The sequence below is a fragment of the Ranitomeya variabilis genome, chromosome 1 (genome assembly GCF_051348905.1).
Source record: "Ranitomeya variabilis isolate aRanVar5 chromosome 1, aRanVar5.hap1, whole genome shotgun sequence".
Classification (NCBI taxonomy): domain Eukaryota; kingdom Metazoa; phylum Chordata; class Amphibia; order Anura; family Dendrobatidae; genus Ranitomeya; species Ranitomeya variabilis.
Window position 1 is genome coordinate 33,423,987 of NC_135232.1, and position 15,418 is coordinate 33,439,404.

General features: G+C 42.8%; 1 protein-coding gene across 2 annotated transcripts in view; it reads right to left on the reverse strand.

Annotated features, from left to right (window-relative positions):
* The window catches only part of LOC143804128 (class I histocompatibility antigen, F10 alpha chain-like), a 604,087-nt gene that overhangs the window by 437,883 nt on the left and 150,786 nt on the right, over window positions 1–15,418 (reverse strand). Inside the window, exons 6-7 of one of the 2 annotated variants that reach the window (XM_077281910.1) lie at window positions 3,221–3,250; window positions 807–852 (exon numbers count right to left, since the gene is read on the reverse strand). The exons of the other annotated variant lie outside the window; for it this stretch is intronic. Of the exons in view, the coding sequence (XP_077138025.1) occupies window positions 809–852; window positions 3,221–3,250 (74 nt within the window). The 3' untranslated portion in view covers window positions 807–808. The remainder of the gene's footprint in view (window positions 1–806; window positions 853–3,220; window positions 3,251–15,418) is intronic. 2 annotated transcript variants of the gene reach the window in all.

Below are 15,418 nucleotides of genomic sequence, written 5' to 3' on the forward strand. Positions count from 1 at the left end.
GACCCAGGGATGGAATCAAGTTCTCTGCACTTACTTTATTCTGGTCTCAAATGGGACAGAAAAAAAGGTGATAGATTCTCTATATTCCCAGTAGAGAAGGGAGGACTGAATATTATTAATGACGGCGTCTCTCCCAGGCTGTAACAGAGAACCTTCTCCTGCACTGATTTTGCCTTTCTCCATTTTTAGTGTTTGACCAGCTGTAAAGGAATCTGTCTGCTCCCCCAGTCTACACCGTCCATGTACCAGGAATATACCGCATTTATATTCTCCTTTTGTAAGTGATGATCACGTTATAAATGATCACTATACAGTATATATGAAAAAAAGACAAAACTCACTTTTCTTCCCCACAATTTCTTTACAATCCCTTTCCTACTTTCCTCCATTACGTTTCTCCTAAGGCTATGTGCACACGCTGCGGATTGGCCACTGCGGATTCACAGTAGTTTTCCATGCGTTTATAGTACCATGTAAACCTTTGGAAAACAAAATCCGCAGTGCCCATGCTGTGGAAAAAAATGCGCTGAAATGCAGCGTTGTTTATTCCGCAGCATGTCAATTCTTTGTGCGGATTCCGCAGCGGTTTACACCTGCTCCACAATAGGAATCTGCAGGTGTAAAACCGCAGGTGGAATCCGCACAAAAACCGCGGTAATTCCGTAGTAAATCCGCAGTGCGGATTTCCAGCGGATTTACCAAGATCAGTGCGGAAAAGTCCGCACACCATTCCGCAGCGTGTGCACGTACCCTAATTCTCCCTTCATTGCACGGCGGCGGCATTTACAGAAGACATCAGCACTCACCATTAGGCGTTGGCCGTAATATTGGGGACGGAGGATGTGTCCGAAGCTGTGAAAATAGGAAATGATTTATAGCAAAATCCCACAGTTTTATAAGATGTCACAGATGAAATGTGAGTAGAAAGTGGAGCAGTGTTTCAAGGTAGGTAACGTTTTGACCCACAAGGTCTTTCTCAAACCTTACTTACAGTTGTAGAGACAGAGCGGAGGGCACAGATCCCTGGAGGGGTGTAGGAGTCCCGTTAGGGGCTATAGCAACGAAAGCACTGGTGTCTGCGGTGTTGGTGTGTGCACCTACCTTGAAACACTGCGGTGACACCTTTTTTATGGTGTTTGCAATAAAGAAAATCACGTTTTTCAGCTAAACTAAAAATCTGAAAACCTCTTTCTTGAGTGCGACTGTTGTTGTATATGACTATATTCTGGAGTGTCCCTCCATGTTCAGTCTGCACCACCAGTAGCGAGAGTGCACGTCTTGTTCCTTAACGTTATACCCTGTGCATAGGCAGAAAGTTGCCAATCAGTGGTGTGGGTGGGGTTATACAGAGCTCAGCATTCAGAGAACTGCTAGATCTACAACTGATGAAACAGTAATTTTATCAAAATGACAACAAGCAGCCCATTAAGTGGGAATCAGGGTCTCTGCCCCTACATTATGCTGCTCTCTGATGGCATAGCAAACACTTGGTGACAGTTTCCCTTTCAAGAGTGTCTGTCATCCACAAAATTCTAATTGACCCCCATTGATACATTCATATAGGAGATTTAGCCCCGATAAAATAAGACCTGTGCTATAGATTTTACTTCTTTCATTGTATATAAAACAGTTTTATTAGAAATGTAAATGAAGGGTCCTCAGTGCACCATTGCTGTGGCCAAGAGCTCAGGGCACCGTACCACCCTCTCTATTACAATCCTCAGACCTGCACACACTGACACTACAGGGGTCGAAAGCGCACACAGTGTCAGTGTGCAACTGCGTTCTGATCCCTCTACTGTATGTAGCAGCCGCTCGCTGCACACAGGATCACACCGTAGCAGGAATAGATCAATGGCTGCAGTCAATTGTACTAAAGCTAGGGAATGTGCAATACATGAAATGTGAATAGCATAATGGCTTGTGAAATCTATGAAAAAACACACGAGATGCTTAGCACAAAATTTGGCCAAAAAATGTGAGCCCATCCACCATCGTCAAGGTAATCTCATGGATCGGATGGGTCCCTGACCTGTCTACCTAGTGTGAACACTTACCTCTGGCTAATAACATGGTAAAGCCTGCATTTATAGGAAGGTCGAAACCAAATGTTCACCTTGCTGTGATTTTAATTACATCCAAACACAGTTGGTTCCGACCTTCCTATAAATACAGGCTTTACCATGTTATTAGCCAGAGGTAAGTGTTCACACTAGGTAGACAGGTCAGGGACCCATCCGATCCATGAGATTACATTGACGGTGGTGGATGGGCTCACATATGTGTTTTTTCATAGATTTCACAAGCCATTATGCTATTCACATTTCATGTATCACACATTCATTTGCTTTAGGACAATTGACTGCAGGAGCAGAGTGAGTGTGGGCAGGTACAGTGTGAGAGCGCTCTCCTCTCCTGTCAGCACTGGCCGTCCGCTATCGTGTGATCCTGTGAGCAGCCGCTGCAGACAGGATAGGGATCAGAATGCACCCGAACACACTGACACTGTATGTGCTCTCGGCCCCTGCAGTGTCAGTGTGTGCAGAGCTGGGACTTCAGGTCAGGCAGCGCTCCTAAGTGAGTGATGATAACCAATATGAGTGGAGATGTGGAGGATTGTAATTACAGGAGCGGAATGGTGCACTGAGCCCTTGGCCATTCCATGGGTACACGGAGGACCCCCATTTACATAACTAAAACTGTTTTTATATAAAACAAAAAAAGTAAAATCTAATCTACAAGTATTTTATGGAGGCGAAGTCCCCTATATGAATGTATAAAAGGTTTAATGTGAGTTTTGGGGGCAGACTCTCTTTACTGTAAACCTAAAAGGGGTATGTTAGAGACTCGTCTGCTTTCCTACCAACTCAGCACCGCCCCTGTCCACAGGTCGTGTCTGGTATTGCAGATCCATTGTAGTAAATGGGGCTGAGCTCCGATCCATCACATACAACCTGTGGACGGGGCCGGTGCTGTGTTTGACATAAAGCAGCCATGTGTTTTTGATCCTGCACCACTCGGGTGTAATTATGGTGTATGGAACAGACGGGGTCGTCCACTTGGGTCTCTGTCCTCTATGATCCAGAATGGAGAGTCGCTCTGTAAGATCAGCGCTCCCTCTGGGGACACAAGACATCCATGTGTTTCCTTAATGCCGGCCGTGACCTTACAGCAAATCTGCCAAAACCTTCCATCAGAGCCACATGTGCAGAATACTCACTGTCGGTCTCCTTGTATCCGGCGTTTCTTTCTGAAATAAGCAGATAAGATGGAATTAGGAAGAGAAACCTGAAGACGCCATTATCATTGGTGACATATAATAATAATCTAATGCAATGGGGGAGAGATGAGGGGAGACAATAGACAGTCAGGAGCCCCTACAAATAAAATATGGAAGGGCACCCACAGACCAAGGAGAAAAGTAAGGATTCCCCACCCCTAAGATATAACACAGCAAATTAGGCAAAGCATGAGGCTGTGTGCACACGGTGCGGATTTTGCTGCGGATCCGCAGCGGTTTTCCATGAGTTTACAGTACCATGTAAGCCTATGGAAAACAAAAAACGCAGTGTGCATGCTGCGGAAAAAAAAGCGTGGAAACGCTGTGGTTTACATTCTACAGCATGTCAATTCTTTGTGCAGATTCCGCTGCGGTTTACACCTGCTCCTCAATAGGAATCCGCAGGTGTAAAACCGCAGATGGAATCTGCACAAAAACCACGGTAAATCTGCTGTAATTCCGCAGGTAATCCACAGTGCGGTTTACCTGTGGATTTTCAAAAACTGGTGCGGAAAAATCCGCAGAGATCCAACCTAAGTGTGCACATACCCTGAGGGTATAATACAGACATGGACAACATTGTTGGTGCCTTCTGCTAAAGTAAGAAAATCCCACAATGGTCACTGAAATAACATGAAACTGACAAGTAATTTTCAAGTTTAATTTACTATCAATTATCAATTTATCAACTAATGAGAATCGGACTTTGCTTTTTTGCCGTTGAATTGTGATTCAGTCGAAAATGTAGAAAAAAAAACACCTAATGAAAATGGCTGGGTGTCACGATAATGTAGAAATATCATAATGTGAGATTAATTCTAGAAGGTACATGGCACAGACACACACGCTGCAGCTTTGACCCCCCTTTCTCCCCCTCTGCATTCGCTCGTACAACAAACAAAGCCCTATGGCGGATACTCTGTGCAACTTGATACCAATGTATGAGCAGTTTTATGGCTTAGCTACAAACTACTTATTCCCTCCTCCCATCTAATACCAGCCAAAACTGGTGTGGAAGCCCTGAGTTTCTTTGTTCTATTAAAGTTATATATAGCGGCACCGATTTGGGCTAGACAGATAAGAATTATATACAGTATTCTGGACGTCTTTTGGTAGTGCAAAGTGCAGATTTCTCAGTAAGCGGTTCAGGTAATTGCTCCGTATTTACACTTAAAAGAACGCCCCTGACGTGGGGAACATCATGAGCATGGTGTCACACTTATGCAAGGTTCAAACAGCAAGTTATGCATAAAAATAGTTACCACAGCTGTAAGAGGAGGTTTCAGCTTCTAAGTGATGTCACCACAGGGGGAGTGCCTGCGTTTTGGGCTAAGAATATCTTAGTGAGACCACATTCCAGCAGCGCCTTGTGTCCGGGGTCCAGCTGCTCCCTACATATGTGCTATGCATCTAGATGTTTTTATCCTCCTAAGCCACAATCCAGCCAAGATGATACCATGACATAATGACCTGTAAGTGTTCTATTCAATTTTAATCCCTTTTTATTTGTAATTGCAATGTACATATGAATTGTCGTCTTTATAATATCTTATGCTTTGTAAACACTGCCTACCTTTTTATGGAGTAAAATAAATAATTTACTAGCTTGTCTCTTCCTGCTCTATAAATGAACTGTCGCTTCTTCTGAAATGAATTACGCTACTGATTTGGGTTGGCACCGGACCCGTTAATCCTTAGGAAATCTGAGCTGGTGGCAGCATACTTTGTTCTGTGCAATTGGGAATCTTTGTAGCCAAGGTAGCATTGATAATTATTGTTCCCGCATATGTGGGAGTAGTTATATCGCCCTCACTGCATCGTGCCCAGTAGCCAGTACATAGCAGGCAGCCTTTCTGGCGACTAATTACCCTAGGTGCAGTATCTAGTCTGACCTGAGGGTAAGGGGGCGCCAGAGAGCTGCAAGTTCCAAACCGGAACTGGGAAGTGGGATATAGATAAATCTCCTTCAGAAGGAACCAGGGCAACCAAACAACCCCGGTTTGTGACAAATTGGTGTGAGTAGTGGGGAAGATAAAGGTACCCTCCACGGGATCTTTGACATATTGTTGGGATCCATGACATATTGTTGGCAGCGCGGTGTGAACCGTGACACCTGGACAAAAATTATGGTTCCTTTGTTGCACAAACTTTTCAGGCAATCACTGTAAACTATTTCTGTGACTCTCAAGAAGAGTTCTGCCAACATGCACAGGTACTTTGACAGCTTCTTGTGAACAGACTTCTCCTGGTATCTCAGGTGTGAAGCCGTCTTCTCCAGACATAAGATCTCGGCTCCTTTCACAAATGATCACTAGGGTTTAGATCAGGGCTCACAGAGTCCACAAGAGAACGAGTCCAATGCTTTGCTCTTAGTCATTCTTGGATGTTTTTAGCTCTGTGCCTTGTGTCATTATCCTGTTTAACCCCTTCACCCCCAAGGGTGGTTTGCACGTTAATGACCAGGCCAATTTTTACAATTCTGACCACTGTCACTTTATGAGGTTATAACTCTGGAACGCTTCAACGGATCCTGGTGATTCTGACATTGTTTTCTCGTGACATATTGCACTAAATGATAGTGGTAAAATTTCTTTGATATTACCTGCGTTTATTTGTGAAAAAAACGGAAATTTTGCGAAAATTTTGAAAATTTCGCAATTTTCCAACTTTTAACTTTTATGCCCTTAAATCACAGAGATATGTCACACAAAATACTTAATAAGTAACATTTCCCACATGTCTACTTTACATCAGCACAATTTTGGAACCAAAATTTTTTTTTGTTAGGTAGTTATAAGGGTTAAAAGTTGACCAGCAATTTCTCATTTTTACAACCTTTTTTTAGGGACCACATCTCATTTGAAGTCATTTTGAGGGGTCTATATGATAGAAAATACCCAAGTGTGACACCATTCTAAAAACTACACCCCTCATGATGCTCAAAACCACATTCAAGAAGTTTATTAACCCTTCAGGTGTTTCACAGGAATTTTTGGAATGTTCAAATAAAAATGAACATTTAACTTTTTTTCACGAAAAATTTACTTCAGCTCCAATTTGTTTTATTTTACCAAGGGTAACAGGAGAAAATGGACCCCAAAAGATGTTGTACAATTTGTCCTGAGTACGCTGATACCCCATATGTGGGGGTAAACCACTGTTTGGGTGCATGGGAGAGCTCAGAAGGGAAGGAGCGCCATTTGACTTTTCAATGCAAAATTGACAGGAATTGAGATGAGACGCCATGTTGCGTTTGGAGAGCCACTGATGTGCCTAAACATTGAAACCCCCCACAAGTGACACCATTTTGGAAAGTAGACCCCTAAGGAACTTATCTAGAGGTGTGGTGAGCACTTTGACCCACCAAGTGCTTCACAGAAGTTTATAATGCAGAGCCGTAAAAATAAGACAAAAATTTTTTCCCACAAAAATTATTTTTTAGCCCCCAGTTTTGTATTTTCCCGAGGGTAACAAGAGAAATTGCACCCCAAAAGTTGTTGTCCAATTTGTCCTTAGTACGCTGATACCCCATATGTGGGGGGGAACCACCGTTTGGGCGCATGGGAGGGCTCGGAAGGGATGGAGCGCCATTTGGAATGCAGACTTAGATAGAATGGTCTGCAGGCGTCACACTGCGTTTGCAGAGCCCCTAATGTACCTAAACAGTAGAAACCCCCCACAAGTGACCCAATATTGGAAACTAGACCTCCCAAGGAACTTATCTAGTTGTGTTGTGAGAACTTTGAACCCCCAAGTGTTTCACTACAGTTTATAACGCAGAGCCGTGAAAATAAAAAAATAAAAATTCCCCAAAAAATTATTTTTTAGCCCACAGTTTTGTATTTTCCCAAGGGTAACAGGAGAAATTGGACCCCAAACGTTGTTCTCCAATGTGTCCCGAGTACGCCATATGTTGGGGTAAACCCCTGTTTGGGCACACGGGAGAGCTCGGAAGGGAAGGAGCACTGTTTTACTTTTTCAACGCAGAATTGGCTGGAATTGAGATCGGACACCATGTCGCGTTTGGAGAGCCCCTGATGTGCCTGAACAGTGGAAACTCCCGAGTTCTACCTGAAACCCTAATCCAACAACACCCCTAACCCTAATCCCAACAGTAACCCTAACCACACCCCTAACCCTGACACACCCCTAACCCTAATCCCAACCCTATTCCCAACCGTAAATGTAATCCAAACCCTAACTTTAGCCCCAAACCTAACCCTAACTTTAGCCCCAACCCTAACTGTAGCCTTAACCCTAGCCCCAACCCTAACCCTAGCCCTAACCCTAATGGGAAAATGGAAATAAATTTTTTTAATTTTTCCCTAACTAAAGGGGTGATGAAGGGGGGTTTGATTTACTTTTATAGCGGGTTTTTTAGCGGATTTTCATGATTGGCAGCCGTCACACACTGAAAGACGCTTTTTATTGCAAAAAATATTTTTTGCGTTACCACATTTTGAGAGCTATAATTTTTCCATATTTGAGTCCACAGAGTCATGTGAGGTCTTGTTTTTTGCGGGACGAGTTGACGTTTTTATTGGTAACATGTTCGGGCACGGGAGATTTTTTGATCGCTTTTTATTCCGATTTTTGTGAGGCAGAATGACCAAAAACCAGCTATTCATGAATTTCTTTTGGGGGAGGTGTCTATACCGTTCCGCGTTTGGTAAAATTTCTAAAGCAGTTTTATTCGTCGGGTCAGTACGATTACAGCGATACCTCATTTATATCATTTTTTTATGTTTTGGCGCTTTTATACGATAAAAACTTTTTTATAGAAAAAATAATTATTTTTGCATCGCTTTATTCTGAGGACTATAACTTTTTTATTTTTTCGCTGATGATGCTGCATTCGGCTCGTTTTTTGCGGGACAAGATGACGTTTTCAGCGGTACCATGGTTATTTTTATCCGTCTTTTTGATCGCGTGTTATTCCACTTTTTGTTTGGCGGTATGAGAATAAAGCGTTGTTTTTTGCCTTGTTTTTTTTTTTTTTTTTTACGGTGTTCACTGAAGGGGTTAACTAGTGATATAGTTTTATAGGTGGGGTCGTTACGGACGCGGCGATACTAAATATGTGTACTTTTATTGTTTGATTATTTTTTTTTATTTAGATAAAGAAATGTATTTATGGGAATAATATTTTTTTTTTCTTTATTTAGGATTTATTTATTTTTTATTTTTTTACACATGTGGAAATTTATTTTTTTTACTTTGTCCCAGGGCGGGACATCACAGATCGCTGATCTGACAGTTTGCACAGCACTCTGTCAGATCACCGATCTGACTTACAGCAGTGCAGGCTTACCAAGCGCCTGCTCTGAGCAGGCACTTGGTAAGCCACCTCCCTCCTTGCAGGACCCGGATGCCGCGGCCATCTTGGATCCGGGCACCTGCAGGGAGGTGGTAAGAGACCCTCGCAGCAACGCAATCACATCGCGTTGCTCCGGGGGTCTCAGGGAAGCCCGCAGGGAGCCCCCTCCCTGCGCGATGCTTCCCTGTACCGCCGGCACACCGCGATCATGTTTGATCGTGGTGTGCCGGGGGTTAATGTGCTGGGGGCGGTCTGTGACCGCTCCTGGCACATAGAGCTGGATGTCAGCTGCGATAGGCAGCTGACACCCGGCCGCGCTCCCCCCGTGAGCGCGGCCGATCGCGCTGGACGTACTATTCCATCCTTGGGAATTAGGGCCCACCCCACATGGACGGAATAGTACGTCCAATGGCAGAAAGGGGTTAAGGACCCATGAGCTGCAACTTAGACCAAGGTTCCTGACACTGGGCAGCACATTTCACTCCAGAGTCCCTTGATAGTCTTGAGATTTCATTATACCCTGCACAAATTCAATACCCTCTGTGCCAGAAGCTGCAAAGCCAACCAAAAATCTAACCAAGCCTCCTCTATGTCCTTTTCTTTCTGTGCTTTATTTGAGCATAGAGCTGATGTGATGCCGAAAAGATCCAGTTTTGTCTCCTCTGTCCAAAGGACATTTTACAGGGAGCTTTGTGGCAACAATGGTTTCCTACTTGGTAGTCATCCATGAAGTCCACTTTAGCCAAGACAGCGACGGATGGTGCGATCTGACACTGATGTACCTTGATCTTGGGAGTTCACCTCCAGTCTCTTTGGAAGTTGTTTTGGGCTCTTTGGTTACTATATGTATTACACATCTCTTTAATTTCTCATCAATTTTTCACTTAGACCCTATCCATGGAGGTTGGCTGTAGTCCCATAGACAAACGTCTGAATATGTGCAGCTGTAGTAACTTATAGTATTTACTTTTAACATGTTCATCTATATTTTTCTTTCTTATCTCGTGAGACAACTCTTTCCTTAGCTTTCTTTGGTCCATGATACCAAACAGCACAGTGACTACTTTTCACCCAACAAATAGGCAGATTTAATAAAAGTAAGTAGACCCCTGAGATGCTAATTACAGGACACATCTTATTCTATTATGTTGCTATGGTCAAATAATTGTCAATCTTCTCTTGGGGTTCCATCTCACAGCCATATGCCTCAACTGGAAACACAATTGCAGTGATCAGTCTTTGTTTAACAGTGACTGCGACATACTTGCACTTCCACCTTTGGTCAATGGTTGTATGCCCCAGTGCTATTTGGCACTTAATCTTTGCTGTCATTCCACCACTGCAATTAATGATGGACACACAAAAAATGAAGCGGTCGACCACTTATATTTGTACATTATTGGGTTTTCTTGAAATATGTCTATGTCTATATGTATATGTCTATGAAAGATGTTCAGTTAAGTCGCATTTTCTCACTTTCTACCTTTAACATCAAAAGCTTTAAGTCCTTCTTGCTCTCTGCCAGCATAGTTATATCATCTGCAGATATCAGATAGATTTTTCGACTGTTGGGGTGAAAATATGCAGAAAAGCCATCAGCAAAGGTTCCTTATGATTACTTCCATAGAGGTTGAAAAAAAAAAAAAAGGGAGAGGACGCATCCTTGTCTTGTGCACTTTTTGATCTTGAACCATTCTGTACTTCCATTCCAGGTTCGCACTGCGGCTTCTTCATCGTCGTAGAGCGACATGATTAACCTAAATAAGTGCGCCAGCGCTCCTACATCTCTCAGTGCTTTCCAAAGCTTATCATGCTCAACACAGTGAAAAACCTTGGTATAATCAATAAGGTATAGGTAGAACTTCTGTGCTCCCTCTTCTTTGCCATTATCCATCTCAGGTTTGCGATGCGATCATGTCCCTTTATCCTTACAGAATCCAGCCAGTGAATCAGGAAGTTCTCTACCAAGAATGTTCCCCAAGCACCTCTGAATGACTCTTTGAAACAAATTGTGGACATGGGGAATCAGAGTGATTGAGGATATGTCAGAAGTAAAAGAAAAGTCAAAGAAGCTATAGGACTTTTACAGGATGAAAATGATGAAATGGTAAGAAAGGATGTTGAGAAGGCCGAACTTTTAAATTCCTATTTGGCATCTGTTTTCTCTCAGAAAGGAATTGTAACATCAACTGATCATCACTGTCCTATTAAAGGAATAGAAGAATCCAGGATATCTATAAACAAAAAGATAGTGAGGAAACACTTAGCTAACATAAATGAATTCAAGTCTCCAGGTCCAGATGAATTACACCCCAGAGTACTGAAGGAGATAGCAGAAGAAATTTTTGAACCACTCTCCATAATCTTTGAAAATTCTTGGAGAACAGGAGAAGTCTCAGAAAACTGGAGAAGAGCAAATATTGTTCCTATCTTCAAAAAGGGGAAGAAGGTGGACCCAGGGAACTATAGGCCGGTGGGTCTGACTTCAATACCAGGAAACATCTTTGAACAAATTATTAAACAACATGTATGTACGTACCTGGATAAGAATGAAGTGATTAACCAGAGTCAACATGGGTTTGTAACTAATAACTCATGTCAGACTAACCTAATTTCATTCTATGACAGAATAACTGACTGGTTGGATCAGGGAAATGCTGTATAGTATATCTTGACTTCTGTAAAGCATTTGACAAAGTCTCTCACACAATTCTTATTGAAAAAATGACTAAGTATGGAATGGACAAGGCAACTGTTAGGTGGATTCATAACTGGCTTAGTGATCGGACCCAAAGAGTGGTCGTAAATGGCTGCACATCCAGTTGGAAGAATGTCTCAAGTGGGGTACCACAGGGTTCTGTCCTGGGCCCTGTATTGTTCAACATCTGTATCAATAATTTAGATGAAGGAATTGAGCGTACACTGATTAAATGTGCTGATGACTCAAAGCTAGGAGGGATAGCTAATACTAGAGAAGAGATAAGAGGATTCAAAAAGATACAAATAAACTGGAGCAGTGGGCAGCAACTAACAATGGGTTTTAACAAGGAAAAATGCAAAGTACTACATCTGGGCAATACAAATGAAAAAAGCATATACCGAAAGAGAGGAATAAACCATATACAGAATGGGAGGAATAGGGCTAAGCCACAGCACATGTGAAAAAGACTTGGGTATACTAATAGATCATAAACTGAACACGAGTCAACAGTGTGATGCAGCAGCAAAAAAAGGCAAATGCAATTCTGGGATGTATTAACAGAAGCATACAGTCTAGATCACGCCAAGTTATTATTGCCCTCTACTCCTCTTTGGTCAGACCTCATCTGGAACACTGTGTCCAGTTTTGGGCACCACATTTTGAAAAAGACATCAATAAACTAGAGCAAGTTCAGAGAAGAGCGACCAGAATGGTGACCGGTTTGCAAACCATGTCCTATAAGGAACGGTTACAAGATTTGGGAATATTTAGCTTGCAAAAAAGAAGACTGAAAGGGAGACTTAATAGCTGTCTAGAAATATCTCAAGGGCTGTCACTTTGCACAAGGAAAGACTAGAAGCAATGGGATGAAACTGAATGGGAGGAGACACAGATTAGATATTAGAAAAACTTTTTGACAGTGAGGGTGATCAATGAGTGGAACAGGCTGCCACGAGAAGTGGTGAGTTCTCCTTCCATGGAAGTCTTCAAACAGAGGCTGGACAGACATCTGTCTGGGATGATTTAATGAATCATGTTTTGAGCAGGGGGTTGCACCAGATGACCCAGGAGGTCCCTTCCAACTCTACCCCATTCTATGATTCTATAGATGGTGCAGTCCATGGCGTTGCTTTTCTTCAGCAGTGGGATAAAAGCAGATTTTTTTTCCAGTCCTTCTGCCATGTGCAGATCTTTCAGGTTTTCTGACATAGTGCTGTGAGTGCGGCTCTTAGACCTGGTTTGAGCAGTTCTGCAGAGATAACATCAATGTCAGATGGTTTATTTTTTTGGCAACTGCCTTAGAGCCCAATCCACTTGACTTTCCAATAGGTCTGGGTCTGGTTCCTCTTTGCCTCCATGCTCCTCATGATGGCCACTGCTTGTGCTAGCATATAGTTACTCTCTATAGCTTCAATCTCTGCTTGATGTCCTGCTGGACACTAATTTCATTGCTATAAGTCTTTGATGGTTGCTTGGCGTGCTAAGAAGGGCTTCTTCCCTGGTTTCTTAATGGAAAAAAAATTCCCCTCTTACAGGCTTGAGGTCCATGCATCAAGTTTTGAAATAAAAGACTATGTTCACACTAGGTGGTTTTCAGCTTTTGTTTCTGCAGCAAAACCTGCTCTCTAGGCAGTAAGAAACTTGCCCCAAAAAGTAGGTTTTGCTTGGTCTTTGTTGCATTTTTTTGCTGCATTTTGCCAAGCTACATTTGTTTCTTGTGCATGCTGATAAAGTATAGTGCAAAGATAAAATCATTTTCTACTTAATCAGGTTTTGGCAAAAAAAACGCAGCAAAAACAGATACCTGCATTTTTTGCAGCGTTTTTTTCACCACCCATTACTTTCAATGAGTGAAAAACACTGAAAAAAACATGAAAAGTGACATGCTCTGTTCTGCAAAAACCAAGCAAAGGCACAAAATACTGATGACAAAAAAACAAGCTGTGTGCATGAGATTTCTGAAATCTCAGACTTTGCCAGCTGGTACTGTAAAACGCAGCTGAAAATTTGCATTAAAAAAGCTGAAAAAATGCCTAGTGTGAACATAGCCCAATTACCATATACATGTATTGAGAAATACATCAAGTTTATATGTAAAGACTCGATATTTTCAATGTTGACACGCGTGTCTGCGAATTTAGATACTGATTTGGCTATTTATCCTATGTCATATTGCAAGACTCGTTAAAGGGTTGATTGTGACTTGTAGGATCGCTACTTCCAATAGGTGGTGCTAAAGAGTTCACGTCCTCTTTTTCTCTGAAGAGACAATTTGCATATTCTTTATTCAAGGCAGTGATCCTAGGCAAATTGTGAGTGAGCCCCCTCCATGGATGAAAAGCCCCCACACATGAATGCTCACAAGATGCTGTACTGTTGGCAGACATAGGACACATTGTAGCGCTCACCTTTTCCTCCCCAGATAATCATTTTCCAAATCCTTGTGTTTCCAGCAGAATATCAGTTTGTCCTTGATGTTTGACTTGGAGAGAAGTGGCTTCTTTGATGCCCTTCTTTAAACTCTGCCAGCCTCTGAAAGCATTTGTCCCATTGTGCATGCAGCTGCACTAACACCTGCCTGATGCTATTTCAAAGCAAGCTCTGCACTGCTGTTCAACCGATCCCTTTGGTCAGGGGTGGGGAACTATGAACATGATGTAATTTGTTCTAGCCCTCGGTCAGATTACCGGGAGCCACAGTACTTGGGCCACCAGACCAGTCTGTCTAGCACCCTGCCGACAAAATTCTTCCCTAGACTGTGCACATATCATTCACTACTGAATGTCGTGGAGCACGCACTGCTGAATTATGTCCTGACTATGTTCTGTGCCAGTGTTAAGAGGTTCTTTGTGGGTGGAGTGTGATCTGCACGCTCATCCTGCTAGTTTCTATGATGAATGCAGCAGTTGCAGTGACTTTTATGTAATGTATACAGCAGACACAGTGACGCCTATGTGATGCATATTTAGCAGTCCCAGTGTTTTTCCGATGTTAAGCATATGCAGCAGTCTCAATGTCTCCTATATGATGCATATACAGCAGTCTCAGTGTCTTGTGTAATTTATTAAGCAGTTTCATTGTTACCTAGTGATATATGTACAGCAGTCTCTGTGTCTCCTATGTGATGTATACTGCAGACCTAACATTGCTTAAGTTCTATCACTGTTACATGAGCAGTGATGACTTTAAAGGGAACCTGTCACCCCCCCAGGCGTTTTTAACTAAAAGAGCCACATCTGCAGCACTAATGCTGTCTTTTCCTCCCTGACACAAACGCCTCACAGCCATCACTCAGGGCCTCCGGGCTCCATTTCCTTCCTGAACGTCCCCGGTGCCTGCGCTGTAAGTTCCCATCATGTGATGGGAGTCGAAGGGCAGCGCAAACTGTGCATGCCCCCAAAAAAACTTACAGCGCAGGCGCCAGGGACGTTCAGGTAGGAAATGGTGGCGGCGTCCTGCGCACGGAGGGGGGAAAAGACATGCCCCCCTGGCAAACTTCAGGTATGAAGGGCACATTATAAAAGCGATTTATTTCAGCGTTTTTGAAGGGACCCGAACTAAAAGAGCAACCTTGACAGAATGCAGCATTATTGCTGCACAAGGTGGCTCTTTTAGTTAAAACACCTGGGGGGAAAGGGGTGACAGGTTTCCTTTAAGGAGACATACAGTGAAATGTGCATCAGTGTTCAGCACAGCTTACTGCTACAAGTTCTTAACAAAATTTAGCATCTCGAAGAGTCAACAGCGCTACAGATTGATGAAAACCTGAAAGTTGTGAGGAGCCCCATCATCAGTGCCACCTAACATCACGGCCTCCCCAAAGAGGAGCAGCAGCATCTCGTTAGGGGTGTGTTACGATACGATACACTTTATTGATCCTGGGGGAAATTACGGTATTACAGCAGCAATACCAACAGCAGTACATAAAATATTAGGACACAAATCTTGCACAAGTATACCAACATTACATAACAAATAAATGTGGCTAGTACAGGTATATACAGTAAGTCACTGTTAATTTACATTAATACACCTGCAATCAGTCATTGTTGTCTACCACCCTTAAGAAATTATTACAGTACACATCCCCATAGCAGTAGGTACAAACGATTTCCTGAAT